This window comes from Cebidichthys violaceus, unplaced genomic scaffold (genome assembly GCF_023349555.1).
Source record: "Cebidichthys violaceus isolate CVI_PGR_0920_01 unplaced genomic scaffold, fCebVio1.0.p SCAF_40, whole genome shotgun sequence".
NCBI classification, from domain to species: domain Eukaryota; kingdom Metazoa; phylum Chordata; class Actinopteri; order Perciformes; family Stichaeidae; genus Cebidichthys; species Cebidichthys violaceus.
Genome location: NW_027176595.1, coordinates 664,570 through 692,129, shown reverse-complemented (window position 1 = coordinate 692,129; position 27,560 = coordinate 664,570). Strand labels below are relative to the sequence as shown.

The following is a 27,560-nucleotide window of genomic DNA, read 5'->3' as shown; positions in this document are numbered from 1 at the left end:
CAAACATTTTCAATTTAATCTGTAAAATCCAATTGAAACAAAGAAATATATGGAGCTTCATCATGTTGGCACTTCAGCATTATATTCTATTATATTCTATCAACATCTTCATTATTAAGGCTTTAAACGTCAGTTAGGAGCACGTCCGTTTCACAGCCCAACCTTCGACATTAAAATCATGTATTCAGTCCTCACATGTGTCTCTCACAGGGACAGTTCATCCCCAAATCAAAACAGCACCACAAGCAGAGCGCCATGTAGTCCCATTATATTAAAGAGAAGGCAGACATCCCTACAGACAATATCTCTAAAACTAGGCAACTCACACCAAAACAAACAATCTAGACTAATGAATAGCATTACAGGTCAAATGAAATATGTTTTTCTGATTTTTGGGGGAACTGTCTCTTTAAATGGGACACTACTGACATGTTCTCCCTTAAATGTAATCATCTTTTACTATTTGCAACCCTTCCTTTTCATAGTCTAGAAGTAGGGAAGTCGTAAGTTCCAAGGGGCAGTGAAGGCAGCACCACTGGAGGTGACGTCACCGTCTATTTGACAGCGTCCCCATCACGGACGTCTCCCCCCTTTGTCCCCCAGAGCTCCAGTTGAAGACATTTGTGTTGGTGTATTGACACACAGTACGACTCTCACTCTGCGGTTGGTCCTATTCAGCGTAGATTATTTATTGTAAACATTTAGGAGCAAAGAGTACATAGACTACAGCTGTTCAGAGCTCACAGCCAGGCCTCTGTGTCCATCAGTCCGTCTTTGTGTTTCCTCTGTGGAGACAGAGACTGTGTCCTCTCACAGCTCTCACAGGCACCATGACTAAGCAACATTTCCCTTATTGGAAATCGTGTTGCAAAAGAAAAAAAAAAGAAAGGTTCTGCAAAATGATCCCTTTGCCAAGAAACATACCTGAAAATATAAATTAATCTTTAAAGTAAAAAACACACAAACCGGACAGTTTCACATCATACAGTATCTCATTGTTGTACATTTACTTTGTTCTTTGTTCTGCGGTCCAGCAGCCAAAGACATTTGTAGCAGCAGTAAAAAAATATCTATCAGGCTCCAATAACAGAATCTTCTGGTTAATGTCACACAACCGCTTCAGTCCCATTTACCTCAAATGATTTTACTGTCGACCATTTACACGACGTGTTTCTAGCCATGCTGCTAACTCTGCCGATGAAAACATCAGTTGGTGTGTCCCTTGGTTCATATTAGATGGTCCCCAGAGGATGAACCCTAGTGATGATCCCCTGACCTTTCATCTAGCACTGTCAGGTCAACATTTTTTTATTCCGTTTATGACCAAATTACAATCCTATTAGCTTCAGCTGTACTTTGTGTTCAGTGCTAATCACCAAATGTTCTGCTAGCGTTCAGTTTAAAGCGCCGCTGTGTGCAGCGCCACAGAGCTGCTAGCGTAGCTTTAGACTAGAGTTCATTCAAAGAGGCTTTGGTTTCCTTTCAGCTCAGTATAAAAATCGACTTGCAGAGACTTGAAACACGTTTGACTAAAGATGTAAGTGCATATTGGCTTGAATTAAGGAGAGTGCAGTACAACAAAAGTGCCATACCGTCCTGAAACGAATAAACAAATTAAAAAAAAACAATTTTCAGTTAATAGCTGAAACATACAAACAAACCTCATCACATTCGTATGCACACAGATTCACCTCTACTCTCTCAAGCTGGAACAGCCCTCGTGTTATTGCTTATTTATTGACATAAGCTTCTGCAGCAGAAACGCGCCTGAAAAAAAAGAAAGAAGCAGAACTCCAGCAGCAAATGAACCATGAAGCTGGTCGGCAGGCGTCTGTGGTGAAGCCTGAGTTCACCAGAGAAAAGCTGAGGCACTGACAGAAACAGGGAAGGGTTACGTTCCCACTTCCCATCATTCCCGGTTCTCCGTGGTTTTACGGCCGTGCGGTGGTTTAAGGTGCTTCCAGTCGGCCTCGCTCTCGCAGCGCTCCACTCCGCTGAAGAACTTCCTGATGAGAACTTTGGCTTCCGCTTTAACTGAGACACAGAGAGCAGCATTAGAGAGGAGTCCGTCGCGGCATGCAGCTTCACCTCGTTTATTCCCCCCCCCCGCTTACCTTGGCCTTTCCCCTGACTCCTCCCCTCTGCGAGGAGGTGAGACAAGTAGCGGGCGAAGGACTTAAACAACTCCTGCAGCGCACAAAAAAAAAAAAAAAAAAAAACAAGAGCTGAGATTTCACATCACACGGCTTTTCTGCAAACATGAAGTGATGTTCGTCTCTCTCTCTCTCTCTCTCGCTCTCTCTCTCTCTCTCTCTCTCTCTCTCTCTCTCACCTTGGTGGCGAACCTTCCCTTGGTGTAAAAGGGGTCCAGGTAGTGGACCACGATGTCTGCTGCTTCCTTCAGCGTCACAGGCTTGGGCGGCTCGCTGGCGGGCAGCAGGGCCCTCTCCTGCACCTTGGGGTTGAAGGTCACTCTTCTGTCTGCGGGGCGGCTGCGCTTCGCCGAAGGAGACGACTCTCTGTTCGCTTCCATATCGTCTGTCAGCTGAACACACGCACGCACGCACGCACGCACGCACGCACGCACGCACGCACGCACGCACGCACGCACGCACACACACACACACACACACACACACACACACACACACACACACACACACACACACACACACACACACACACACACACACACACACACACACACACACACACACACACACAGAGCACCGTCAGTCACTGAGGGGGAGCTACATTACAGGATTGTGTAGGAAACAGTCACTTACGCCTTCTGTTAGCGGTGCTTTAGCTTCTTCCTCTGGTTGGTTCTGTCTGTGTGAGCGGTGAAACATAATGTTAGACACTTCACCATCAACCGATTCTTAAAATGGTGCATTTAAGGTAAGGCGTCTTACTCTGCAGTGGGTTTGATATTCTCTTCAGATGCGTCTAGAAGCCGCTCCAGCTCCAACGTCTCTGTTTTATGCGTTTCCTCCTCTTCCTCCTCTTCCTCCTCTTCCTCATCATGTATAACTATAACGTCTCTTTTACTTTCTTCCTGGATCACGTCCTGAGTCTCCACAGGACTGATCTCCAGGTCCTCCACAGTGACAGGTGAGTGTTCCTCCTCCGCCGTGGCATCAAGTCCCTTCAGCGTCTCCGCCTCCTCGTGGCTTTTCTCCGTCGTTTCTTTCTTCGCAAAATACTGGGAAATGTTGCGGGAGCTCTTTGCCGCCTCCGCTAGTTTCTGCTGCTTCTTGCTCACGGCTCTGCCTGCCTTCGTCGGGCTGTTCAGGGAGGCGGAGGCGACGGCGTTCGCTCTGGCTCTGACGGTCGACGCTACAGCTGAAGAAGTGTCCGTGTCTCCGGGGCGTCCCGAGCTGTCGTTGTAGAACCCGCCGCTCTCGGTCTTGTTGGACTTGTTAGTGTCCGACATGGAGTTCTTCAGCAGATCCTTAGCGGTCAGGAAGGGGTTGGACGATCCTCTCAGGCCTGCTCCGACTCTCTTACGCTTCATCTGGAGGAGGAATGCAAAAAAAAAAAAGAAAGAATAAAAGTTCATATCTGACTGCTGTGCAGCCGCAATAATCCACAGTAACTGCTGGGTGAAACAAGTGTGGAGTAAAGTGAAACTCACCGAGTAGATCTCAGATGCAGATGTGAACCCCTGCAGCTCCTCAGAAAAGAAGGCGGAAGAAGACGAAGGAGTTTCCTCTTTGAATTTGGACTCATTTCCACTGCTGCTGTCAGTCTTGACACCTTCTCCCTTTTCTACAGGTGCTGTTTTCTTCATCTCCGACACCTTTTTTAAAAAAAGAAGATATACGAGTTTGGGAACGCGCGTCATTATACGCTACCAAGGATGCTTCGACGGGCAGAGCAGTCGGAAGCTGTACCTTCTTCAGGACGGCAGCTTTGTACAAGTTGGAGGACTTGGAGCTCTTGAAGACCTCGTGTTCAATATCGGCCGCCGACGTCAGGCTGTCACTGCAGAGAGACGAAAGAGACGTGAAAGTCACTGCGGGGGAAGAAAGTTAGAAAGTTCACAATGTTTATGAACGATGTTTGAGGCATGTGTTCGCATGATTACCTGAAGGCGTCTTCTGCCCTCTGGTGGCCATACAATGCTTCCTGCAGGAGGCTCAGGCAGTGCTCTCTGGCCTGAAATAGAATATTAAGGTCATAAAGAAATGTCAAGGAGGATCAAAGCTACTGATATTATGAACAAAAGATCCATATATTTGTTCAATCTCGTTAAAAAGACACGTTTAACAGAAATGTTTGCAGGATGGAAACATCTCTGTTTCAGAACAGCATCAGTAGTGGTGGTGTTGCTCCGCTGAAGCGTCGCTCTGCCGCCCGTCTTCTCGCCTCATGACACACGAGTCACTGAACTCACACGGACGCGTTAATGAGCGCAGCAGGTCTGAGGAATGTTGTTTGCAGCGCTGGCGTACCTTCACCGTGAGTCTGGGGATCCTCTGGCTGCCGGCCTCTCTGAGTGGACAGTCAGCGTCTAACACAGAGAGAGACGCCGGTCACACGACAGCACAGGCCAGCCGGGACACACACGCACACGCACACACACACGCACGCACGCACGCACGCACGCACGCTCACTGGTATTGTATTCATATTTACCTGGGGGGACAAAGTCTTCTCTCTGACCGCCAGTTGCCTGAAGAAAGACGAGCAGAGGCAGAAGTTAATCCTCAGATATTCACTAAAACAATAAAACAATACCTACTGTACAGAGAAGTGACACACTGGTGCACTTCCTCCATCTCTGCAGCAGAACCACTCTCCTCCTGCTCTTCCATTCTCTCTCTCTCTCTCTCTCATTTCCTGTCATCGCTCTGCTGGTGCAATCCAATAAAAATACCCCAAAAATAGTCAAATAAGTAAATAAATGAATAGTAAATGTATCCTTTGACATGGTGTTGGCTTTAAACATTGTGTTGAGAGAACAGCAGGAAAAATAAATAGGCTGTTGCGTAAAATATTTATATTTAAAGCTCAATAAAAAACTAATATGAATATAAGTTTCCTAAAAAAACAAAAAAAGCATTGCAAAGACATGAAATTGAAAAAAAACTGCTTGAGTGAAAAGTTGGACTTTAAAAAACACACTATACACTCTACCTGTCACATGTACTGTATACGTCACTTTCTATGTATCTTTATTCTATGTTTCAGTACCGTCAACACAACTATTTAAACTGAATGAAGATTATATCAATCTAATTTTGATTTATATATTATTATTTTTGTCGTATCATATATTATATTATATTGTCATGTCATCATACGTCGTGTTTGTTATGTGTATTATTTTGCCTGTATTATATAAATAAATGTTTTTAATCCACTTAACAAAATGATCTCAGTATGATGACTATGTTCACAGTCATATACTTCAGACATCTATCAGGTTTACATGGGAGGAGTATTAAATTACTAAAATGTGTTTTGTGGTGGAATCGTACTTAGACCTCGTAGCTCCACTGCATGAAGACACTTAAATGAAGTTTGAATGACGTGGGATCGGGGTGGTGCTGCCTTCTAGTCTGTTATGGGTTCAACTATTTTACGATCGGGCCGTTCCTGCTGTTATTGATGTTATTGTTGTAAACTGGACGAGCTCCACTCAGACCTGCTGATAAATAGTTTTACTTCCACTCAACACGTGGGAGTGATTTACTACGATCCTGACTTTCAGTGGCCTCAACAGCCTCAGCCTTCCTGCTGCCAACAGCTGGCCAACAGCTGTCCAACAGACGCACAGAGACACAAAACAAACACCGCGCTGGAGCCGTTTGTCTAAAACGTGTGTTGTGTGTTCATCACAGTGATTCACCACCTTCCGCATGTTCATCTGCTTCTTGTAGAGGTCCGAAAACACCTTTTTCCTCGTCGAGCCATCGTCTTCGCCACTACTGGCGTCCCCTTCGTCAAACCTGCAACGTGCGATGTCAGCGTCAGTCTAAAAAGGTTCACCACTACTTTACGCTACAAAAAAACAGCAAATCCGTCACGGAAGTTGCCGTGCCTTTCAAAGCCGTAGCCCTTCCTTCCTCCTTCGTAAAGGCCCCGGTGGAAGCCGAACGGCCCCGTGGCCTCCGAGCTCTGAGCCGCCGTCTTGGTGCTGAGGACGGCCGCCCTCTCCAGCTGGGCGCGCACGGCTTTGGGGTTCCGACAGAAGTCGCAGGAACCGGCACAGTTGGGCGTCTTGTTCCCGAAGAACTTGGAGATGGTGGCATGGCGACAGCTGGCGGAAAGAGACGGGAGACACCGCTGGTTATTAAAAGTAAATATGTGTAAAGACAGGTTCATGATTGCGCTCCTGCAGGAACACCAGGGCTCAACAACAACTTATGAATCGGTTACTGTCCTGAATCCATCCACACAGACTGAAGCTACGCGTCACAGTCTGCATTTAAAAAGGTCACGCCTCACAGCAAACGTCTCTCCGTTACTCACAGAGCATCTGGTGCATAATTGATCTATTAGCTTTTATGTAACCAACACGCATTACTATGATCAATATTTCTGTTCTTCTACGAGTCAAACTGGGATCCAATGTGCCATGAAATTAAAAAACATACCGTCGTCTGACAATAACAAAGCTAATGGACAGTTATAAGCTCCAGTATTGACTTCAGTACTTCTTCATGTAGTGATAACAACAACACAGTAAAGAACATTAAATATTGATACAGATAATTAGTCTTACCTTCTAATTACAAATATTAGGGTTTTTTGGACACAATACAGTTATTAGTTGCAAAAAATCAGGTGTTATGTAATAGTCAATATACAGACACACACACACACACACACACACACACAGACAGACACAGACACAGACACACACAGAGCATCTGATGGGAAACAGTCATCAACATACTAACTATGCTGTAAATGGAAACGCTGAAGGAGGTGGGGAGCAGCTCCACCAGAGGAGGTGGGGAGCAGCTCCACCAGAGGAGGTGGGGAGCAGCTCCACCAGAGGAGGTGGGGAGAGGCAGAGCGGAGAACAAAGACTCTGTGAAGCAACAGTCACTCCCAGGGAGGACGGGCAGAGAGAGAACAGCCTCGCAGGCAGAGCAGAACAAAGTCACAGCAGGACAACTACTCCGCAACCAAACACCAAGAATAAGAAGAGGAGAGCAAGAAGCCTGAAGGACCATCTCACTTCTCCTTCACTCCACATGCAGAGCACCATCAGCTCCTGAGGAATTACTCCCCCTCACCCTTAATCTCCGTCTGCTCGTGACGTACCGAACGTTTCAACAACACAACCCTGAGCAGGTAACTCCTTCAGAGGACACATGTCACGCTCATCACCGTCTCCTCCTCCTCCTCCTCCATCAACTGGTCCGCTCACTTCTGTAAGTCAGTGTGAGCCGAGCTGAGCGAGCGACAACAACGACGACGGAGACGATCACAGGTATGTGCTTTTCATTGGGAGGAGAAGTCCGTGTGAAGGAGAATGTGAAGAATGTGTTCAGGAATACACGGACTTGTCAGGTGCAAACGTACAGCGGGTTGTGAAGCTAGAGCGCTTTAGAGTTTAACTCCAATAACAAAGGCTTTTTAACAGCAGGACGTTTCTATAGAGTTAGATTATGACAAGAGAAAAGTCAGATTGAAAGGCAAAGTTTCAAACGTTTATGTCTGCAGATTTCAAGAAGGAATTTGATATTAAGAAATGGATGCAAACAGGATCTACAATTATCACCAACAAAGCATTGACTGTGCAGAAATGTCCTTTAACAGTCGGCGTCATCTGAAAACACCAGCGGACTAAAACTACACAACAGCCTTTGGTCTGAGATCTGTTCCTAAATCCTCAAACTACTCTTCAAAAATCATCTTTTATCCAAATACTGCTGCTCTAAAATGAGCACAAAGTGGAAGCTGCGTGAAAACATTTAGCAGCACTCAGTAAACAAATCTTTCCGTCATGAGGGTTATAATATAATATTCAGTTTGTAACATAATATTCAGTTTGTGTCAGTGCTTCATAGAGGTGTGGATTCAGCTCCATGGTCGTGTTGTTTACGAGGCAAACATGTTCACTGATAGCTGCTATTAGAAGGGAGACAATAAATCAAACTGAGTCACAGAGTCATGCAACACATTCATACGGCTCATGTGTTTCTGGGACCAAATAACAGAAAAGACCTTAAAAGGAATATTTTTGACATTCTGGGAAATCTGAATCTTTTTGCAGTTAGCTTAGCTTAGCAGTGCTAACAGCACAAAGACTGTAAACAGCTCGGCTAACTGTGTCCAAAGGCAACCAGACCTGCCCACCAGCAAGCTCATTAATATGAATATTGTGTTTGTTTATGGAGTACACAAACTGAAGCCTCACAGCTGCATTCCACCATTTCACAGTGGGTTGAGTGAGGAATTGTGTTATTTTTAGACAGAGATGGACTCGCTGTTACTCTTGTTTACTGTCTTTGTGCTAAGCTAAGCTAGCCTGCTGCTGGCTCCAAGTAGAAAGCTACATAATGCAGCGTGGTATCGATCGTCTCATCTGGACAAGAACTAATGAAGCCAACCGTCAAAACATTCCTCAGTGTCCTCAATTCCTCAACACAGCGTTTGAATTGTTCGGCCATCGTTGGTATTGTGTTTTGTACTGAAATCACAAAACCAGTAAAGAGCTGAGTCCACAGAGCGTCACACCCAGAGGCCTCTCATTTACTTCAGACCACAACAACGCAAATAAATCACAAATCACTTGACTCTTTGAACGTCACACGTTAAAAAGACGGAACACATCAAACATATTTAACACAATGAAACGGGCCCTGAGAGTCTTCTGTTCAGCTGATGAGTCACTCCTTTGTTATGATATTTCTCAGAGAGCCTGACAGGAGTGAACACCCTAAGCCACCAGCACCGCCGTCATTACACCGGTAAACTGACTCACTCTTGGCTAGATAAATTGTGTTTGACATCAGGCGGTAAAACTCCCACTTTCTCTTAAAAAAAAAAGGGAACCTGCAGATTGAGAAACGGCCGATAAAAAGCTGAAAGTTACGCGCTTGTGTCAACAAACGTGGTCTCGCCCACTCAGACCGTCTGTAGCAACAGGAGCCACATCCTGCAGAGTCAACGCAGGCAAACAAAAGAGACGCTGTGTAAACCAAGCGTAAGCGTGACCTTTCCACTGTCCACCTGTCCACCTCGCTAGGATGGATGCCAGAGAAGAGACGCTGTACATCCTGAGGAATCTGTGGCTGAAGCTGCAGGGTCTCCCTGAAGCCAGCACCATAGAGCTGGGAGCCTTCTTCGTCATCCTCACCTTCATCAGTGAGTCTCCGCTCTCTATCGCCACTCATTCCTGTGTTTCTGTTCTAGAGCGAGCTGCTCGTGTGACGCTGTTTTTTCTTTGCTCTCCTGCAGTGGTGGTCCTGTTAATGACAACGCTGACCTGTGTGAACTACTGCTGCTGCTGCTGCTGCTGCTGCAAGAAGGGAAAGCTGAAGGGATCGAACATTTGAGCGAACGTTCGCCAACACGAGGAGAGAAACGGGACGTGGTGCGAAAGGTCCTCAAAAAAAGAACAACAAAGGGCTTTTTCTCTGCGGACATTGGAGACGTTTCAGTGAGCTTTGAGCGGCGCTAGAGGAGCCCAACCCTTGAACAACAGAACACCTGACGAACGCAATGAAGGATGTGCTGACTGGCTGCCAAGGTTTCAGGAGGATCTACATTCTGTGGAGCAACAACAAACCCGTCTGACCCGAGGAAACCCAAAAAGTGTCTTCAATAATGCCGGTTAATACACAGAATATAAGCTGTAAAAAGGTGGAGGATGATTAAAAAAAACTGCAGTGAGTTGCACAGAGAGACATGAATGGGGAAGAATTGGTTTGTTAGCGTGTCATACTTCAGGAAGGACAGCTGTCAGAATCTCAGAATCACACCCAACCTGTTTGGTTCAGGTTTAAACTAATTAAAAGTCTGTTTGTCCGGTTAGTGCAGTTTATTTGGGCCGATGCTAAAGCTGTCAATCAACCCCTGGTATGCTTCAAAGACAAACTCACCCTCAGGATTGTATAAAAGCAGAGACGGTGAGGGTTTAAATCTGTTCAGGAAGTGATCTTATGATTGATCTGTATTGGGCCACGTGTTTATAACCCCTGTATGAAAATCATATGGTAATAACAGTATCACGTAGGCACGTCAGCGCAGGTATTTTCTCTGATTAATAGTATACATGTATATGTATAATAGAATATCTGTGTGCTTTGTCAGTTCTTTAAAGTCCATTAAAGTCAGAGTCCAGACAAACGAACAGAACTGCAGGTGTGAAAGCACCTTTAGGGTTTGATCGACACACTTCACAACAAAGCTTCCAACACGGATCAAGTCTGCCCTCTGCTGTACACAAACTGAAATGGCCTGCTTTTATTTTGAAAAGCACAGCATGCGTGTAACAACAGTTATGTTTTTATATATGTATAAAACTGCATGTTACATTCTGAGTGACGGGTGGAGGCATGATGTAATCACGCGACGCTTTGACTACGCCTTTTGTACGCATTAAACAATAAGTGACATGCTTGTGTGCACTGAGCGCTTTACTTACGCTTCCTGAGCACAGAACGACACCATGGCGTCAAAGTCTGTGATGGACGCTTTGTCGGCCTCCTTCGAAGAGCCTCGTTTTTCCTGTAGGCGAGTTTACAACAAACGTTCACAAACCCAAAAGAGTTTCACATTGAGCCGGTTACATTTGGAGCTGTCCGTCACCGTGCCGACCTGTTTGCGGCCAACCTCCTTGCGGATGAGGAAGTTCATCTGCTCCTTATCTTTGGGGGAGTAGTACGTGCGACAGCAGGAGGGCAGTCCGTCTCTCCCGGCTCGCCCAGACTCCTGGTAGTAACTCGCCAGGGACTTGGCGAGGTTCCAGTGAGCCACAAACCTGCGGGATTAATGTAAAACAACATCAGCGCACGCAAACTTAACATTCTGTAGCCAAGACAGAAGTTTACATTAAAAAAAAAAACAACCTCACAGCCTCACCTGACATTGGCCTTGTCGACTCCCATACCGAAGCTGATGGTGGCTACAATAACCAGCACCTTCCCCTGCATCCACTCGTTCTGGTGCTCCGTGCGATCTCCTGCGCTCAGACCTGCAGCGGGAAAAGCAGAAGTTGAGCCCTTTGAGAACAAATGTTTGTGTTTTTCTAATTCTACGACCTCATGGAGGGGAAAAACAGGCTAACCTGCATGATACGGTTTGGCCAAGACTCCAAGCTTGGTGAGCTGGTGAGCCACTGTTTCACAGCCGTCCCTGGTCCGACAGTACACAATCCCACAACCCTGTTCACACGTATCACAAACAGAGGGTTAAAGAAAGCAAGGGCTCTTATTCTCATGTCCAAGTGGACATCGTCAGGTAACACTGGGCTCGTCACAGCCTACCTGACAGGTACAATCAAGAGAACAGGAGCAGCTCCACTCAAACAATACCAACCTGTGGATTAGAGCCGCTGTCCAGTGCCAGTGACTTCTGAATGAAGGCGTAGAGGTGGAGGTAAGGGTTCGGCAGCAGCTCCCTGAAGATCACATCATAGTGCAAGTTACTGCGGAAGACAGGCGTAACAAAAGACAGCGGCGAGCGCAGCCTCAGGGACTGAACAATGTCCTCTTGGACATTCTTGGGCGCCGTTGCCGTCAGGGCCAAGCAGGGGACCCCCGGCAAGCGACCACGCAGCTCTCCCAGTTTGAGGTAGTCCGGCCTGAAGTCGTGTCCCCACTGGGAGACGCAGTGAGCCTCGTCCACGGCCAGGTAGGACAGCAGGCCGCGGGAGCACAGGTCGGTCAGGCAGGGCTGGAACGAGGGAGAGGCCACCATCTCGGGGGTAATATAGAGCAGCTTCAGCTTGGGGCTGCTGCTCCCTAAGTCGGCCAGGATCAGACGGCGCTCGCCTGCTGGCAGCTTGGAGTTGATGGAGCAGGCGGCGATGTTCAGACTCCTCAGGTGGTCCACTTGGTCCTGAGGAGAAAACACAGGAAGGGATTAACAACCAACTGAGACTGCGTTGGAGCAGCACAACCACAGACCTGAGACTGACCTGAATGAGGGCGATTAGCGGGGATATAACCAGAGTAATACCCTCAGCCATGACAGCAGGCAGCTGGTAGCAGAGGGACTTCCCTGCTCCAGTGGGCATGCACACGAACACATCCCTGTCACCTGCAGGAAGAACCCCACGAGCCACACGTTACTCTCTGACAACCCTTCACGCGAGCCTCATATTCAAACCAGCGACTAAACGTCAGTTAGGTTGCTGTTGCTACAAGCCAGCTAACGTCTGCTAATTAGCACAGAGACAAAGTAACACAGCAGATAAAAGCAGCGCTGTTCGCTGACTTACCTTTGACGACTACTTTCACAACGTCTTCCTGTACTTTAGACCGGAAGTTGTCAAACCCAAAGTGGGTCTTTAACGCTTGTTTTAAAGTTGTTGTCATCGTTTATCGCTCTTTAAAGAACTCATGTATAAACCGTCTCTGGTGTCGTCGCACACTGATGACGTCGTTACAATCGCCAAAAATCGGAGTCCAAAAAAAAAAAAGTTGTTTTGAAATTCTGTATTTACCGATTCCATGTTATTTATTCATGTAATTGCTTTTATTTTTTATATATGAATTATTTTGGTGGAAAGTGTTCTTCATATTTCGCTAGGTTTTGGTAGAGCTCTCTGATTGGTCGAGCTGGTACGTGCGTGTTTATTAAGGGACACACGTAGTGGTACAGATCAACCTATAATGATCATACTCTTCATCATATTTTGTAATATTTATTTTAATCTGCAAAGTAACATATACATATAAATGTAGTGGCGTGAAAATACATTTACAGTCGATTTATTGCATATAAAGTGTTTCAACTTTTAATTGCAGCTGAAATATTAGACTGAAATATTATAGATATCTTGTCAATCAGTTAATACACTTTTCCCTCAATATCAGCTTGACATAATTAGGAAACAAAGTTAATTTAATTTGAATCACTCTTGGGTGAGCCACTGGTGGGTACATAAGAGATCAGTTACTGGGTCAACTGGGCTCAGGTGCTGTTGACATCCTACTCTGCTCCTCCACCTTGACTCCACCACGTTGTGCAGGTAAGTGGCCTCTTTCAGGGTGCTCGAAAAATTGTGTGGTAAGGATGTAAAATAACCACAACAGAGACAGAAGAGAAATGGTGATGAGAGAGAAACAAGAGAAGATGCTGAGGCTGATAACTGACACCACAAGTTTATTTACCCGAGATACTATGAAGGACTGGGTTTGACTATGAACCAACGAGGTCAGATTTCCCCTTCTAAGTAAAGATATATATAATGTGATATATATATATATATATATAATGTAATGTCTAACATACTAATAAACAGACCAGAGAGTAAGACTTGGATTTGGTTTATTTATCATTCACAGACAGAAATGCATTCTCACTGCTGGGTTAATATTGCACAATAGATTACATTAATACTATAGGTTCCTTATTCAAAAATACATACAATATGTGTGAGCAAAGAGGAGCGCTGTAACTCTATAGTGAGGAAGTGGTTGCGACAATCACATTAAAGCAGCAGCAGCAGCAGCAGCATAGAGAGGGGTCACATAGTGGAGCTATTCAATAGCACAATGGTGGTCTTTCACATCAGGATCTCTGATTTCTTCCAGTGATTATTACATAACCATTTCTTGTACTTTATTATAATATCTACTGGAGTTTAAAGGAAGAGGTGACAGGAGCAGACTCAACGCCAGAAGCAGGGCGTCGGGCAGAGACATTGGCTCCCGGCTGCTGGAGACTTGATCACCAGATCCTTGATCATCTCCACAGTACCAAACAAGGGGAACAGCTTCTCGTCGAAGCTCTCGTTGTAGGTGTAAATATGGAAGTGTTTCTCCACGTCGTAGAAGGACAGCTGGCCGCGGTCGTAGTCGAGGTAGATGCCCACCTTGCTGGGGATGAGGCCGGGCGGCAGGGCGGTGAATGGCACCGTCAGCGCCTTCAGCTCGGTGCCCCTCTCCAGCCGCAGGCTCAGGTAACCCGTATCTGTGTTCAGGGACTTGAAGCCTTTCCTCAGGGCCGACTCTTTGGCCACGCCCAGCCTCCAGTCCCGCTCGCCCACCTCCACCTCCCAGTAGTGGCGGCCGGAGACGAAGCCCTCCATCCCGACAGCGCACCACCAGCCGTCAAAGCGCTGGTGGTAGTTGGGAATATCCTTCCGCTCAAAGCCACAGCGCATCCTCTTCTCGTCAGTGGAGATGAGCAGATCAGGGTTGGCTGTGTCCAGATCCAGAGTCACCTCCACTGGAGAGAAAAGTGACCTGGATTAAACTACCAGACAGGTTCTCCACAGATTATACTCTACATATATGGTGATGCTGTACCTGCTGCATCTGAGATCCAGTCCCACACTGTAAAAAAAAAGAAACAGAGTGCTGTAGTCTAACAGTGTAAATGCAACAACATAATGATTTGGTCAGTATATAGGCTGTCAACCCAGTATTAAAGGAACAAACAGTGGGTGTTGTGATGATGAGAATGTTGAAGTAAAGGAGAGGTTGTCTGCTCTGACGATCCAAAAATCAAAAAATTTGAATTGATGCAACATTTTGACCTCAACAGGCAAATATCCATATGGAGCGTTGTTTTGCATCATATGATATCTTAATTGTAGGTGGAGCTGTATGAAGTAGATCACTCACCTGGTTGAGGAATGTAGGATATGGCACCTGGATGGAGACAATAAGAGGCTCATTAGGAAGTGAAAGTCTCCAGATTCATAACAAAATTCAACTCGATTCAGTTTTTGATTTACAAACCAATCGTCTGAGTCTTCTGCTTCCACACGAGCCACTGCTGCGGGATGGTATCCTGCGAGAACACCCCCAAAAGAGGTTAGTGTTACACCTGCGCAATAAACACAAGGAGTTAAGCAGACTCTGTGAATTGCTATGTGGACTTCTACCTTATCTGGGCGCTGCACCATTAAAGTCCATAAAACCAGCTCCATAGCGCTCAGCAGATTGGGCGCGCTGCCCCAACGCCAGGCTGACTGCAGGTCCTCCAGAACCTTTGCCACAGGTTCCCCGGGCCACACACTTTGCTGCAAGTTAAACATATAATAATAAGCTTAATTTATGTAGCAAAGGGCTTCACAAGAGCAACAAATCAATTAGCAGGAAATGCTAATCGAACATCTCACCTCAGGCTGAGCCCTCAGGTCCTTGATCCAGTTGAGGATCACAACTTTGGCCTGCAGCAGGTCCTGCTCATTGATCATATCAGGCTGTTTGACCGCTTCCACCTCTGGCCAGCCGTCTGTCTGCATGGGCCTCTTCTGCACACAGAAACACCCCAAACCTTTAGCGGTGCAACCCTCCACACACCTTCAGCGGTCCGATTCTGTCCCTGGACTCTCCCTCTGGAGGTGGAGGATTTTCTCCGATAAGCACCTTGCTCTCTAACATGGAGGCCCACTGTAGGATGAAGGCCCTGCAGAGAGAGGTGGGCCAGGTGTCATCAAGGTTCCAGATGTGCTCCAGGACTGCGGACCTCTGCAGAGGCAAAATGGAGAGACAAGAAATAGGAAGAGACAAAACATTCAGTATGTGGTCACTTCCTCCTAAAAATGTAATACAGTCAATTAAATAAAGGAACATTTATTTTGACAAATTCAAATCTGTAATCCTGGATTTCAAAGAGTTTAATGACCTCTCAAAATTAAAAATACTCCCAGGAGAAAAACACAACACATATCTTGCTGCCAAGTATATATCAACATGCCTCAACCTGAGGGTTTAGGAATGACCTAAACACACACACACACACACACACACACACACACACACACACACACACACGTAATTGTAATACTGTATATATATTATTGTATAACAATTGTAATGTTGTGTAAATATTCATATTGATATTATTGTGTACTTTCATATTTTGAGGCTTTGGCAGCGTCGTTATTTTTTTTTTAACTTTCATGCCAATAAAGCCACATTTAGTCAGACAAAGCCATTTGTTACCTGGCATACTCGGCTTAGATCTCTAGCCAGATCCACAACGAACAGCTGATCCTCATCCAGAGGCTCCCTCTTCTCATTCTTCGCTCTCTTGTGTGATTCCTGCAGGAAGATTCAAAATTAAAGGATTTTTCTGTGGGAAAAGTGTTTGGAAAGGGAGGAGTTCTCAGCAAAGAAGTGAGGACATTTGGAGGACATTAGTGCTGCTTTACAAGAGCCTGAGAGAGTCATGGAGTAGAAAGGAGGGGGGGTCTCTCTGCCTGATCAAAATGCACATGGCGGCTCTGTTCCCGTCAGCGCAGAAGAAAAGACACCCCTCCCTTCCAGACTCTCACAGACGCTCTCTTGTTGAGCTGAGCCGTGCAGTCACGCGGTAGTAAACAACAGTTGTCATGTCAACTGTCTGCATTAGTATCAAGGTGACTCAAAACAACAGGTTTGCACATTAAGCACACAATGTGTTGTTGTTTTTCTTCTTACCTTTATCTTGGCCGCAAAGTTTTTGGCCGGCTCCACCATGAAGTGGAAACACTGCATCATCGTGGCTGGCCTGTGATTAGAGTCCCACAGTGAATAAACACAAACACTTGACACATTACACATGGTTTTATATATATATATATATATATATATATATATATATATATATATATATATATTAACAGATTAACAGTGGTGGAATGAACTCAGTACTTTCACCCAAAGTACTGTACTTCAACAATTTGACATGCTTGTACTTTACTTGAGTTTTATAATACTTAATATTCTTCTACTCCACTACATCTATTAATTAGTAACAAGAACAAAATATTACAATGTTCAATAATAATGAACACTTTGAATGTAGCCATTCTGCATAATGAGTACTTTTGATACTTTAATTACATTCTGCTGATAATACGTCTGTATTTAAGTAACTTTTACTTGCAATGGTAAAACTGTGGTTTTTCTCCTTCATTACTTAAGTAAAGGATCTGAGTACTTCCTCCACCACTGAAGATTACTCTGCACTTTTTTTTAAACTTGCTATTTAATAATTAGCTAACCAGTTCAGGGTCCAATCTTGACTTTGAAGCCCAAACACATTTTTTTGTTTTGGTCTGTGAGATTTAAAAAAAACAAAAAGTAAACATTGCTAATGTTTACATCAAAAACACCAGTATGTCATGTAAACCATTAAAGGTTCAGAGCAGAGAGGGATCACAGCAGCTGATTAAAAGTGAGGGATGTCGTGTCCTCGGCTTTAGCAGCTTTAACTTTAACATGTAAAGTTAATGCAGTCGAATATTAGGTCTAGAAGGAAGTCTCTCGGGTCCAGAACACATAAATGACTCATTGACTGGAGCAGAATGGAGCTCTCACAGCACGCGGTCTGAATCGTGACTGGCCCTGCACACTTCCCCAGCTGCCTGTCTGAGAGCGTCCTTGGTTAGTCTCTCTCTTTTCTGTCCTCCTCACTCACTTTTCTCTCCATCGTCATCTGCAGAAAAAACGCACCAGCTCAGTCTGTGTCTGTCTGGCACTGAAGCCGCTGGGATGACCAGTTTAAACTGGTTTTCATGCCCAGGCTGAGGATGATGTGGGTGAATGCACTGGCATGAATAAAGTTGTAGTTGCATGTCACTTCACCCATTTAATTATAAGGAACTAGTGCGTATCCCCCGGTTCATACATAGCCAGGCTGCTTTGTTTATTAATTAAGTTATGCAGGTTAATTATTAAAACATTGAATGTTTGCAGCACATCGAGCTCCACAAAGCTGCAGCACCTGTGTGTGTTTCAATACAATGTATGAAGTAATTATAATTCATAGTAAGCTGAAGGCGACAATATTAAACTAAATGACATTTTTGCATAAATAAGAGAAAGATTTTGGAATTGCAGAGACTGAAGTCAGGGCGACTGAGAAGAAACGCTCCTTTAGAAAGGCGTATTAATGTCGTGGGAAAACATGACCGTGCAGTTTCTGCAGCGTGAGAGCGACCCAGTTAGAGGCCAGCTGATGACTGCGCACGAGGTAAACACACACCTGCCGCGTGACTTTGCGGCAAATTGATATCATAACTTCAGTTAGACTCCTAGTGCACGTTGAAAATGGATTTATCTGAAGCTGTGCGTGCAACAGAATGACATCATTTATACATGCATGCTGGTAATAGTCATATAACTGCAGTGCGGACGTGCAACAACACAAATAGCACACGGTGGTTAACGCGCACATGAGGCACGAGCCTACCTTTCTCCTCAGAGGTTTGGTGAGTACGTTTTCTTCTTCTCTTTCTTTAAAAGCGAGCAGCCGTCCGAGTCTGGAGGAGCTGTTTGGACTGTGTGCTGCAGTGTCTGACCTTGTTTACATGCCGGACTGACGCTCGGCTGCTCGGGCTGGTTCGGTTTTCTCCGTCAGTGACGAACGAGGAGGAAGCGCGCGCCCATGTTTCTAAGGTGATCATCTATGACGCTGTTACTGACGCAGGTTTACATTTTAATAGAACTGTGGTTATCATTTAAAAGAATAACTCTACTATTACCTACTTATTTTGTAATGATAGCTGTAGTTACTTTGCATATTTTTCTACAAATGATCACTTTATGAAATGCATGGTGACAGATTGACGCGGTTAACAGCTTATAAAGTTGTTAAAATGAGCTCCATCTCCGTCAGATACAACATTAAAATGCTGTTTACATGTTTAGTCATCAGTAATAATAATCATGTAATATGTAATAATTTAACATGCTTTTAAAGCTTTTAATACCTTGAGTACATTTTTTTTATCATTTAAATGCAGGATTTTTGCTTGTAGAATGTTTACACTGTTGTATTTCTACTTTAATTACGTAAAGGATCAGAATACTACCAGTAATACCCGTGAGACTTTTAACTGATGCTATTTTAAATTCAGGCCTGATACATGTTCACAGTGATATAAACTCTGACTTAATGATCATAGACCTGATATGAGAAATATAAATAACACAGGGAAGATTGTCTGCTGATTTATTTCTGATTAAAAGGTCGAGCTGCTCATGTGACTGAATGTGATTAAAAACAATCAAAAGTATTAATATTTTGAGTCAAGACAAAGAAACATTTGATGAAAAAGACTAATGTATGGGCTAATTTGAGACTCCTGTTTAATGAGAGTGACTTCAGAGTTTCACAGACACAGACATCTTTGTGTGTTTCAGTCAAAGGGAACGACTGGTGACACTATTCTGCCTGCAGGCTCCTCGGTCGTGGACCTCGACCGGGCTTTTCACTGAAATGACCATTCAACACGGTCATATGATCCATGTTGATATAAATATATTGACATCAAAACATACGGACCACAACCGGTTTGTCCTGCTCCACTGAGAACAAAATACACATTCTTGATTTTAACAGTATTCAATATTCTCAACCCTTTCTACATGTTTTTCTGATAATGTTTGCAGTTTGTTTGTTCATAATGTGCTATTGCTGTATAATTAGAATAGTCCGGCACCAACAACAACAAAAAAGAAAGGGTTTATTACATTTGTTTTCAGAAATAATAATGTGGAGTCACTCCTTTTTCTTCAATAAATACAGTACATGACCATGTGCAGGACAAACAGTTGGCATGTGTGCATTGTAGGTTACAAAAATATCAGTCTGACTCAAACAGCTTGTTTCTGTGACAACGGGACGGTCTGGTGTTGGATAGCATTATCTTAATAAATAACAATTCAGTATATTTATATCAATGTGCTTGTTTGTTTCACAAAGTTAGGAAAACAATGTTTAACTCAAGCCTGATGTAATAATGAAACCCCGGCATCACATCAGCTCTCGGTATCGAATGACACCCAGAGCCAAAGTGTTGGTATCGGGATTGAAAATGATTGTTTTTCATTTCATAATCGCTCCTCTTCACTCTGCTCCTTTTGGAGAACGGAACAAATCAATGTGTCTAAAGCTATAAATAAGTGAGAAATCATCAAGAGTCCCATCTGCCTTAAATGAAAAAATAAGCATGGTAAAAAAAAAACAGGTACAAGTGGTAAAGAAACAACAACATCATCTGTCTTATAATGACTTCATGAAGGCACTGTTAGCACCTTGTCTTAACTCTCCCGCTCACAGGCTCGCCCTACATGCTCGACCTCGACAGGAACAAACAGGACTCTGATAACATTACTAACCTCACAAGGAGGCTTCTGGCTCAAGAACAGCACAATACAAGAGAAGACAGTGTTCACTTACAGTATAATCAACACAGTCAATAGTGGTTCCCTTTTTGGTTTCATGTGGTCCACCACTTTCTTCTCCAAGGTGTACCAGCCACCTCAGTAAACATGAATATCCAGTGATTCTCCGGTGAGCACAGTACCTGTCGTTAAGTGTTTTTAACATTCAAATGTGCCGAGTCCACAGCCGTCCTTTCCCGAAGCTCCTCTTTGGTCGCTCCTTCATCAGCATCTCCACATAAACGCTCGTCTTAAAGTCTTGAGGTATCAGAATCAGCTCGTGTGAAGGATCCAGTCGTGATCCAGTGTTCAACAAGTCTCGTGTGTGTGTGTGTTGTTGTTTTTTTTTTTTTTTTGGTAACTTCCTCTGTTTATAAAGCTTTCACACGTCTCATTGAGAAGCTGGCTTCAGTGATCGATCACACAGGTAGAACAGAGCTGTTGGTGTCAGAGCTGATAGGAGGAGGCGTGTCGGGCCCGGTGCTGGTGTAGATGCTCTGAGGAGGGGAGATGTCCCGACTGGAGGAGAGGATGTCGTACGGCAGCTCCACGGAGTGGCGGATGCTCTCTTCGTATGTGGGAGGAGGCTGGAGGACATGAGTCAAAAACAAGACGGAGGTTAGGAACAGAGTTTTCAAAGTACGACACTTTGTTAACGGGAGAGCGCAGGACTCTGGTGGGATGAGAGGAGGTGGACGTCGATGGTCTTTGGAGATCAAACATTGTCAAAGTTGATGGACAATTTTTCCCCGATGTCGAATTTTCAATATTAAGATGTCGGCCATGTTGTCTGAGCAGAGAGTTGGTTTGTTACTGCTGTTAACATTCCTCTTGATGCAAATGTAACCCTTTGAACAGTGTAATGCATTGAGGTCTATTTCTATGACGACTATAATGTTCCGTTTCTGTTGACACCATCATGATGTTAATTCAGTTCTATGTTGTAGCACCGAGCTCCTTGTTGGTGGACATAGTATATATTCTGGACCCCTCGTGTCTGTGAATATAGGAACGCCTCTCAATATAATGTAGTCCAATACAACCCCACCTTTAACTACAACAACGACACCAAACACTGACTAGATTGCACAGGCGTACCTAATAAAGTGGCCACTCAGTATTCAATGCAAAGCTTTGTATTGAATGGTGTTATTTGAATTATTGTGACAGTATAGGACACGTTGATCCAGCACAGCAAAGAGAAAACTTAGAAGCTGCAATAGGTTCACTGCAGATATTTAAATCTCCTGCGACCCACCTGTGGGTCCCGACACCGTCTTTGGGAGTGACTGACGTCTTTGCTACTTGTCCATGTAAGAGACTCTTACTGTGATTTACAGACAAAGACAAAATAAACTAAACAGACTCTACACAAGTCAGAAACAGTAAAAAACACTTAAGGTGATAACCGCAAAATGATTCACGGTGGGACAGAACATGATTTTCCTCGGGATGAAAAGTGAAAACACCCTGAGGTGTGAGATCCATCCCCTGAAAATAAGTGGATCATGTTTGTATTTACTCCACCAATTAATCTCCACGTCAGTTGCCTGGAACATTCTTTTTTCTCCAGTGCATTATCTTCCTGATCACATCTGGCTGATTCCCTTTACCCGACTGGCTCTTCTTATCTTTTAATTGCTTGGGGACCCTCAGGCGACAGGAGCAACCCCACAACCCTGCCCTCTGTGTGATACACACCACAAACACACACACACACACACACACACACACACACACACACACTCCAGACTGCTAAGTTTTACTACCATCCTGCCTCGGTCCGCAAGACAGACAGGGGCAGATATTAGGGGGCCATCGGTTGAACTTTAATTAGGAGGGAGGGAGACTTTTCAGTGACTGGAAAGTACTGTGTGTGTGTGTGTGTGTGTGTGTGTGTGTGTGTGTGTGTGTGTGTGTAAGAGATGGGCAGCCATGCTAAGGATTGTTTAATTAAGGAAAAAAGGGAAGGTCAAAGAAGAAGAAGAAGAAAATCAGTAGAAGACGGGAGCACAAAGCTGCATGCTCGTGCTCTGTTTGCTCTCTGTTTGGCCTTAATTTATGTTTGATGTGCCTCTTACTCATTACCTTGTTTGCTCAAGCGTTGTGCAAGTCAAAAGCTCAGCGAAAGATCAACACGGTAAAACCTTGAAACGCGGCCGCCAGCACAATTCCTGCAGCGAGCGCGAGATGAGCCGATAGCGGATCCTGTTTACTGCTCTCTGAATGCAGTCTAATCTTTGAACAAGCTCTTGTTACAATATTGTCTGACAGCGTGGTCGTAATATAAAAGAGCCTGCTTCTTATTATCTCCATTCATTGTGAAGATACACGCCGGGGGGGGGGGGGGGGGGGGGGCCTCCATAATAACATGAGTTTATATGAGATTTAGCTTTCCTCAAACTGTAACGGGAGCACAGCACCGTCTCTGTTCCCAGCACCTGAACCTACTTCATTGTTAAAAGCGTTTGTGACTGTATCGAGTGCCGTGACACATTCCTAATCCCTAATTTGGCTGACCTCGGTCACAATGGGCCCATTGAGGCCGAAGCGGTCCGCGATCATCATGTGGATCTGCCTCTGGCGGTCCTTCTTTCGGACGCTCTCGTAGGAGGGGAGCCTCGGCAGGGGGCCCTCCAGTGTGGGCAGGCTGTAGCTGGAGGGCAGGCCGACGTAGAACAGCTGATCGGCCTGCTGAGACACACACACAGAGGGACACTCATGAGGGACAGGAAACAGAAGCCTTGATCTGCTGCTTTAAATTTAAAACTTCCCCTCAGAGGTGGACGCTGCCTGATGTTCCTGATGATGTGTTCACTGCACCGTGTGTGTGTGTGTGTGTGTCGGCAGTTGATGCTTTTGAGTGTCTCTCTCACCTGAGCGCTGTCGTCCATGATCTGAGTCTGAGGCTCGAGACAAGGAGATCCCACCAGTGTCTGCCTGCTGCTGTAGTACTGAGGAGGAGCGTGCTGTGAAACAAGCAGTCATAACTGGAACAAGTGTGTCTCAGAAAGAGGAGCGTTAACAGTTCTCCTGCTGCAATTAGTCAAAAATCCACTCCTTTCAGCCCGATTTACCAATGTTCATGCCTTGTTTAATCACTGTGGACACTGGCTGGTTTAGCGATGCCGTAAATCATCGAATCAATGAGAAGACCACCCTCCAGTTTCCGTTCCTCCTCCCAGTCCCACCCACTCTAAAACAAGGTGCAATCCTGGAAAAAAAAAAAAAAAAAAGACAGCCAGGAAAACTCTGTAATTGCCTGGAGTCTAAATGAGTCTCCTTTGTGTGGAGGACAATGCGATGTCCTACTGTGCATCAGGGTCCCTCGGCAACAAACCCCACCGTGTGGTCCTTTCAGTGTGTCTCTCTTCCCCTTGTAGCTGCAGCAGGTACCTCTTAACGAGCACACACTCCGCCGCACATTACGGCCTCCTATGTCATTCGGGGCCGCCATCGCAAAAGAAAGTCAATTTGTCGCCTGACTCGGATTTAAATCCGGCGTGAGGATAAGAGACGTTGGGACAACTTTCGCTTTTATCGCTGAGGAGATTTCCTCTGACTGAGAAGCAACAAATGTCTAAAAAGTGGGATTGAAGCATCAGATTTATCTTTTTCCCAGGCCAGTTAATGCAAACAATGACATCACTCACACTTAAGAGTGACACAAACTGACGACCTTTGCCATAATCCTCACATCGTTTCAGAGGGAGACTGACGACACCAAAGAAGCGATGTCAAAGGTCACTTTCCCCTCACTGGTTTGTACTTTCAAGAAGCAAAAAAAAAAGAAAAAAAAAAGTCCTCAAGGAAGAGAAGAAAAAAAAAGGAGACTTGTCCTTTTGTCTCCTGCCATTTATTCAGCCAGTGTGAAAAAGCACAACCGTGTAAAATCAGTGCTGAAGTCGGGGGAGGACCCCGGCGGCAGTGTGTGCCTTTTTTCCTCCGCCGCAACCTAAAGGAGACCCATTGTCCCCCTTGTGTCCCCACAACACCCACAGTGGGGTCGGCCCACTATTCATGGTGCAAACTGAAGCAGGGAAAAGTATGTGACGATGAAGTTGAAGACATGAAATGTCTCACATGGAGCACAATGAAAGTGTTTGTGAGTGCGAGTTTCATTCCTGGAATGACTAACCTTCACTTTTCTGTCTCCTTATAATAAAAACAACACAAAGCCTTTTCGGTTTCAGGAAAATATTGACTTTGAAGTCTATTAATTATCCCGTAGCAAAGGAAAATGAACTCAGGGTGCAGACTCCGTCAGTCTGCACTGTGTTTACAGTCACGACGTGTTTTACTGTTCTGAACCGACCGTAAGTTAATGTCTTATCGGCTACGTTGTGTAGCTGTAACTAAGGCCACTATGTACCAGTGAAACGCTCTGTTAGCTTCTTGAATGGGACAACAGGACTCCTCCGTTAAAAACTTTAAAAACCACAGCTGACCAGAGCTTCCTGTGTTGTTGAAGGGGGGAGGTCTGAGTGGCGTCTCTGCGACCCAAAGATAACACTCAGACTTCACCCCCGGGACTGACGGAGGTGAGAAACACGTCAGGAAGAGGAAGCAGAGGGAACGAGCATCCAATGAAAAGTTACCTCTGTGTTTAGGTTTCCTGTTCACCTCATCCTCAACCATCGCCCACAGCTTCATTCACTTACCTTTTTATAGATTGAGGGATTTGTGACGTAAAAAAATAGATTCATGATGACATAAAATGCCACTCGCCACCCTTAAGGATTAGGTTGTTGTTTTTGCTTCACGTTAGCAGCAACATCTGATTTGCAGTGATTTAATTACACTGGTGCTGAAGTAGCATCAATATGCGCGGTAAGTGCTAATTCTGTCCAATTGCATTAGAGCTACTGTGGCAGATATTTCTGGAGGGCAGCTAATTCCACTGAGGCAAATCAATGATCATATCAGGTTTATTGTAGTCCTTTTCCCACAGCCATGCAAAGTGAATGTGACACTCTGTAATGGCGCGACACCGAGTGCACATGGTGTCTTTGAGTCCTCTCTCTCTCTCTCTCTCTCTCTCTCTCTCTCTCTCTCTCTCTCTCTCTCTCTCTCTCTCTCTCTCTCTCTCTTCAGCGGGACCTCAACAACTGGATCAGAACTGAGCATACGAGCCACTTTAAAAAAAAAAAAAACAAGTCAGCACAAAAGGCACTTTCTCCCTTTTGTTTTGTTTTTTCTTACCATATCTGCATGTGGCCCCTGATAGGAGCGTAATTTGCAGCACTGAAGATCCTTGTGATAAATGACGGACAGCAGCACCACAACAACCAGAAAGAACACCAGAGAGGAAACTGTTTGAGAAGCAGGAGAGAAGGAAACGTCTGTTAGTCGCTGTTAAACACACTTTTAACAACTTGTAAAAGAACACTTTTGTCCTTTTTAGCAGTTCCAATCTGTGAATGTGGTTAAATGTAGCGAGCTGAATGCCTTTGAGTTCTGACTGACAGTCTGTCTCTGCAGTTTGAAAAAAACTTAAAGGTGTAATTTCTCTCCTGGGCTCTAGCTGTCTGTCAAAAACAATGACAGCTGGAAAATAATAGAGTAACTCATTAATTAATTATAGTTCAGAGCTCTCAAATGAGCTGTTAACTATGAAAGGAAATGATCCGGTACAACCCTTATCACAACGCTGCAATATGTCCAGAATAAGTGCAGATATCCAGGAAGCAGACAATTTAAAATCACTTTCCAGAGACAGATGTTGAGAGAGAAAATATGCTTTCTTCCTCATATTTTTTAAGAGTTAACTTACAGCATGCAGCGACCACTGTGAGCTGATCCGATGTCAGCTGGGAGGAGGGGATGGTTGGACTTGCAGTTGTGGACATTTCTTCTGTGTAAACTGTCAACGTCCCATTGAGAAATCCTCCTGAACTCATCAGGCTCAACACGAAGCCTCTCATGTCAGCAGAGAAGGAAACGGAGAGCGGCTCCGTCGCTCCTCGTCATTGTCTGCTCGGTCCCGGACTGTGTGTGACAGTCTACATGCGCGCTCTCTCTCTCTCTCTCTCTCTCTCTCTCTCTCTCTGCAAGTGGGGATCGAACTCTCTCTGTTCGGTAAACACGCCACACAGCGCGTGTGTGTGTGTGTGTGTGTGTGTGTGTGTGTGTGTGTGGAGCTCGTGGAGGCGCACCGACGCCCTCTCATCGGCCGCGTGACGTCGCTCTGACTCCGAGCAGCAGCCACCAGATTTATCACGAAAGGCTCCCCAGAAAACAGCAATATAACATGTCTCGCGAGCCGATCTCAAACAGTTCAAATGATGTCGAGGAAGCGGACAGCACGCTGCTTCCTCCGCCGTGGATCCAGAGCAGGAGATTAACTCACCGGATGCCTGAGCTGGGGTCCCGTTACCCGGGAGATCGCGGGGGTCCCGTACCGAGATGAGACAAAGGGCCAGAAATGTAGAGTTAGTATTCATGGAGGGGGAACTGCTTTATTCAACTTTAAACAACGGACTTCACATAATTAAGACAAATGCCTCAGGAGTTACTGATACTACAAATTAAGGAATACATAAAAGGGATAGAGATCAACATTATAAACCAATAACTTTAAGTAATACGGATGAACAATAGATTAGATGTATTGGTCTATTCATGGTGATCAGGCTGGATTTATTAAGGAGATGAATTCATCTGATAAAGGGCTACCTCATCTGTGCATTGAATGCAGAGAACATTTGACAGGGTGGATCTCTGAAGTTCTCGACATATTGACTCTGATAAAGCCTTTCTGAATTGGATCAATAGGCTATATTATATTAAGGACCAAAGGCAGCAGGAGGAAGGAAGTCAGCTGTAACCTGAGCCTAATAAGAAGCGATAGGCTATACGCCAACAAAATTAAGTTTACAAGTATGGTCACATGATGTATTTCATAAACCACAATAATTATTCTGTCTGTATCTATAATATTTTAGTTATTGTGGATTATTTAATATTCTTTACTGTTTTATTACTTATTTACTTATTTATAATACTTGTTTTGATCTTGTTTTTTACTGTGTCTCTTGTTTGCACTATACTCCACTATGCTGCTTTAATCCTGTACATCTCCTGCGGGACTAATAAAGGATTATTTTATCTTATTTTATAAGATTTGTTTTTTAAGTCTGCATTTAACTGTATAAGATGTACTCAGTAGGAATATGTAATGGTAAAAAAAAAAAGTTCTGCTGCGGAAGGAAACATAAACTATGTGAATTTGTCGCAATAAAAATAAAAATACAAACTTTG

At 44.7% G+C, this 27,560-nt stretch overlaps 3 protein-coding genes and 1 long non-coding RNA gene across 5 annotated transcripts; 1 reads left to right on the top strand and 3 right to left on the bottom strand.

Moving 5' to 3' along the window:
• Positions 1–671: 671 nt before the first annotated feature.
• Positions 672–12,549, bottom strand: recql5 (RecQ helicase-like 5). Its single transcript, XM_068728006.1, has 19 exons — positions 12,410–12,549; positions 12,107–12,228; positions 11,506–12,027; positions 11,255–11,351; positions 11,050–11,161; positions 10,786–10,948; positions 10,613–10,695; positions 6,050–6,268; positions 5,861–5,957; positions 4,642–4,678; positions 4,458–4,516; positions 4,091–4,161; positions 3,897–3,987; positions 3,638–3,802; positions 2,916–3,517; positions 2,787–2,832; positions 2,333–2,545; positions 2,115–2,187; positions 672–2,034 (listed from the first exon to the last, which is right to left on the bottom strand). The coding sequence occupies exons 1-19, from the start codon at positions 12,504–12,506 to the stop codon at positions 1,910–1,912; spliced, it is 2,994 nt and encodes a 997-aa protein (XP_068584107.1). The 5' UTR covers positions 12,507–12,549; the 3' UTR covers positions 672–1,909.
• Positions 7,007–10,583, top strand: LOC137885648 (uncharacterized). Its single transcript, XR_011104839.1, has 3 exons — positions 7,007–7,450; positions 9,212–9,330; positions 9,424–10,583. It is a non-coding gene; the product is annotated as an uncharacterized lncRNA (long non-coding RNA).
• An 895-nt stretch (positions 12,550–13,444) lies between the features above and the next one.
• si:ch211-120g10.1 (E3 ubiquitin-protein ligase TRIM69) lies at positions 13,445–18,483 on the bottom strand. Its single transcript, XM_068728053.1, has 10 exons — positions 18,325–18,483; positions 16,569–16,638; positions 16,092–16,190; positions 15,513–15,614; positions 15,263–15,397; positions 15,026–15,163; positions 14,880–14,931; positions 14,763–14,789; positions 14,445–14,471; positions 13,445–14,364 (listed from the first exon to the last, which is right to left on the bottom strand). The coding sequence occupies exons 2-10, from the start codon at positions 16,626–16,628 to the stop codon at positions 13,805–13,807; spliced, it is 1,200 nt and encodes a 399-aa protein (XP_068584154.1). The 5' UTR covers positions 16,629–16,638; positions 18,325–18,483; the 3' UTR covers positions 13,445–13,804.
• Positions 18,484–19,577: 1,094 nt separating this feature from the next.
• On the bottom strand, positions 19,578–26,381 carry si:ch73-364h19.1 (uncharacterized). Of its 2 annotated transcripts, none has more exons than XM_068728069.1 (5): positions 26,074–26,381; positions 25,503–25,612; positions 23,177–23,269; positions 22,821–22,994; positions 19,578–20,887 (listed from the first exon to the last, which is right to left on the bottom strand). In XM_068728069.1, exons 1-5 carry the CDS (start codon positions 26,222–26,224, stop codon positions 20,720–20,722), a joined length of 696 nt encoding a protein of 231 aa, XP_068584170.1. In that variant the 5' UTR covers positions 26,225–26,381; the 3' UTR covers positions 19,578–20,719. The 2 variants fall into 2 exon arrangements, with proteins under 2 accessions (XP_068584170.1, XP_068584171.1); XM_068728070.1 differs by having other exon boundaries at positions 22,821–22,991.
• Positions 26,382–27,560: the final 1,179 nt, after the last annotated feature.

Excerpts from the sequence above, each read along its gene's own strand:
- si:ch211-120g10.1 (XM_068728053.1), bottom strand. The coding sequence starts at position 16,628 with ATGATGCAGTGTTTCCACTTCATGGTGGAGCCGGCCAAAAACTTTGCG. Across the intron at positions 15,615-16,091 it reads ATCTAAGCCGAGTATGCCAG|AGGTCCGCAGTCCTGGAGCA; the intron begins GTAACAAATGGC and ends TTGCCTCTGCAG. Across the intron at positions 14,365-14,444 it reads CTGGATCTCAGATGCAGCAG|TGGAGGTGACTCTGGATCTG; the intron begins GTACAGCATCAC and ends TTTTCTCTCCAG.
- si:ch73-364h19.1 (XM_068728069.1), bottom strand. The coding sequence starts at position 26,224 with ATGAGAGGCTTCGTGTTGAGCCTGATGAGTTCAGGAGGATTTCTCAAT. Across the intron at positions 22,995-23,176 it reads TCATGGACGACAGCGCTCAG|CAGGCCGATCAGCTGTTCTA; the intron begins GTGAGAGAGACA and ends TGTGTGTCTCAG. Across the intron at positions 20,888-22,820 it reads ATGGGCCCATTGTGACCGAG|CCTCCTCCCACATACGAAGA; the intron begins GTCAGCCAAATT and ends CATGTCCTCCAG.
- recql5 (XM_068728006.1), bottom strand. The coding sequence starts at position 12,506 with ATGACAACAACTTTAAAACAAGCGTTAAAGACCCACTTTGGGTTTGAC. Across the intron at positions 10,949-11,049 it reads GTCGACAAGGCCAATGTCAG|GTTTGTGGCTCACTGGAACC; the intron begins GTGAGGCTGTGA and ends TTAATCCCGCAG. Across the intron at positions 2,035-2,114 it reads GAGTCAGGGGAAAGGCCAAG|TTAAAGCGGAAGCCAAAGTT; the intron begins GTAAGCGGGGGG and ends TCTGTGTCTCAG.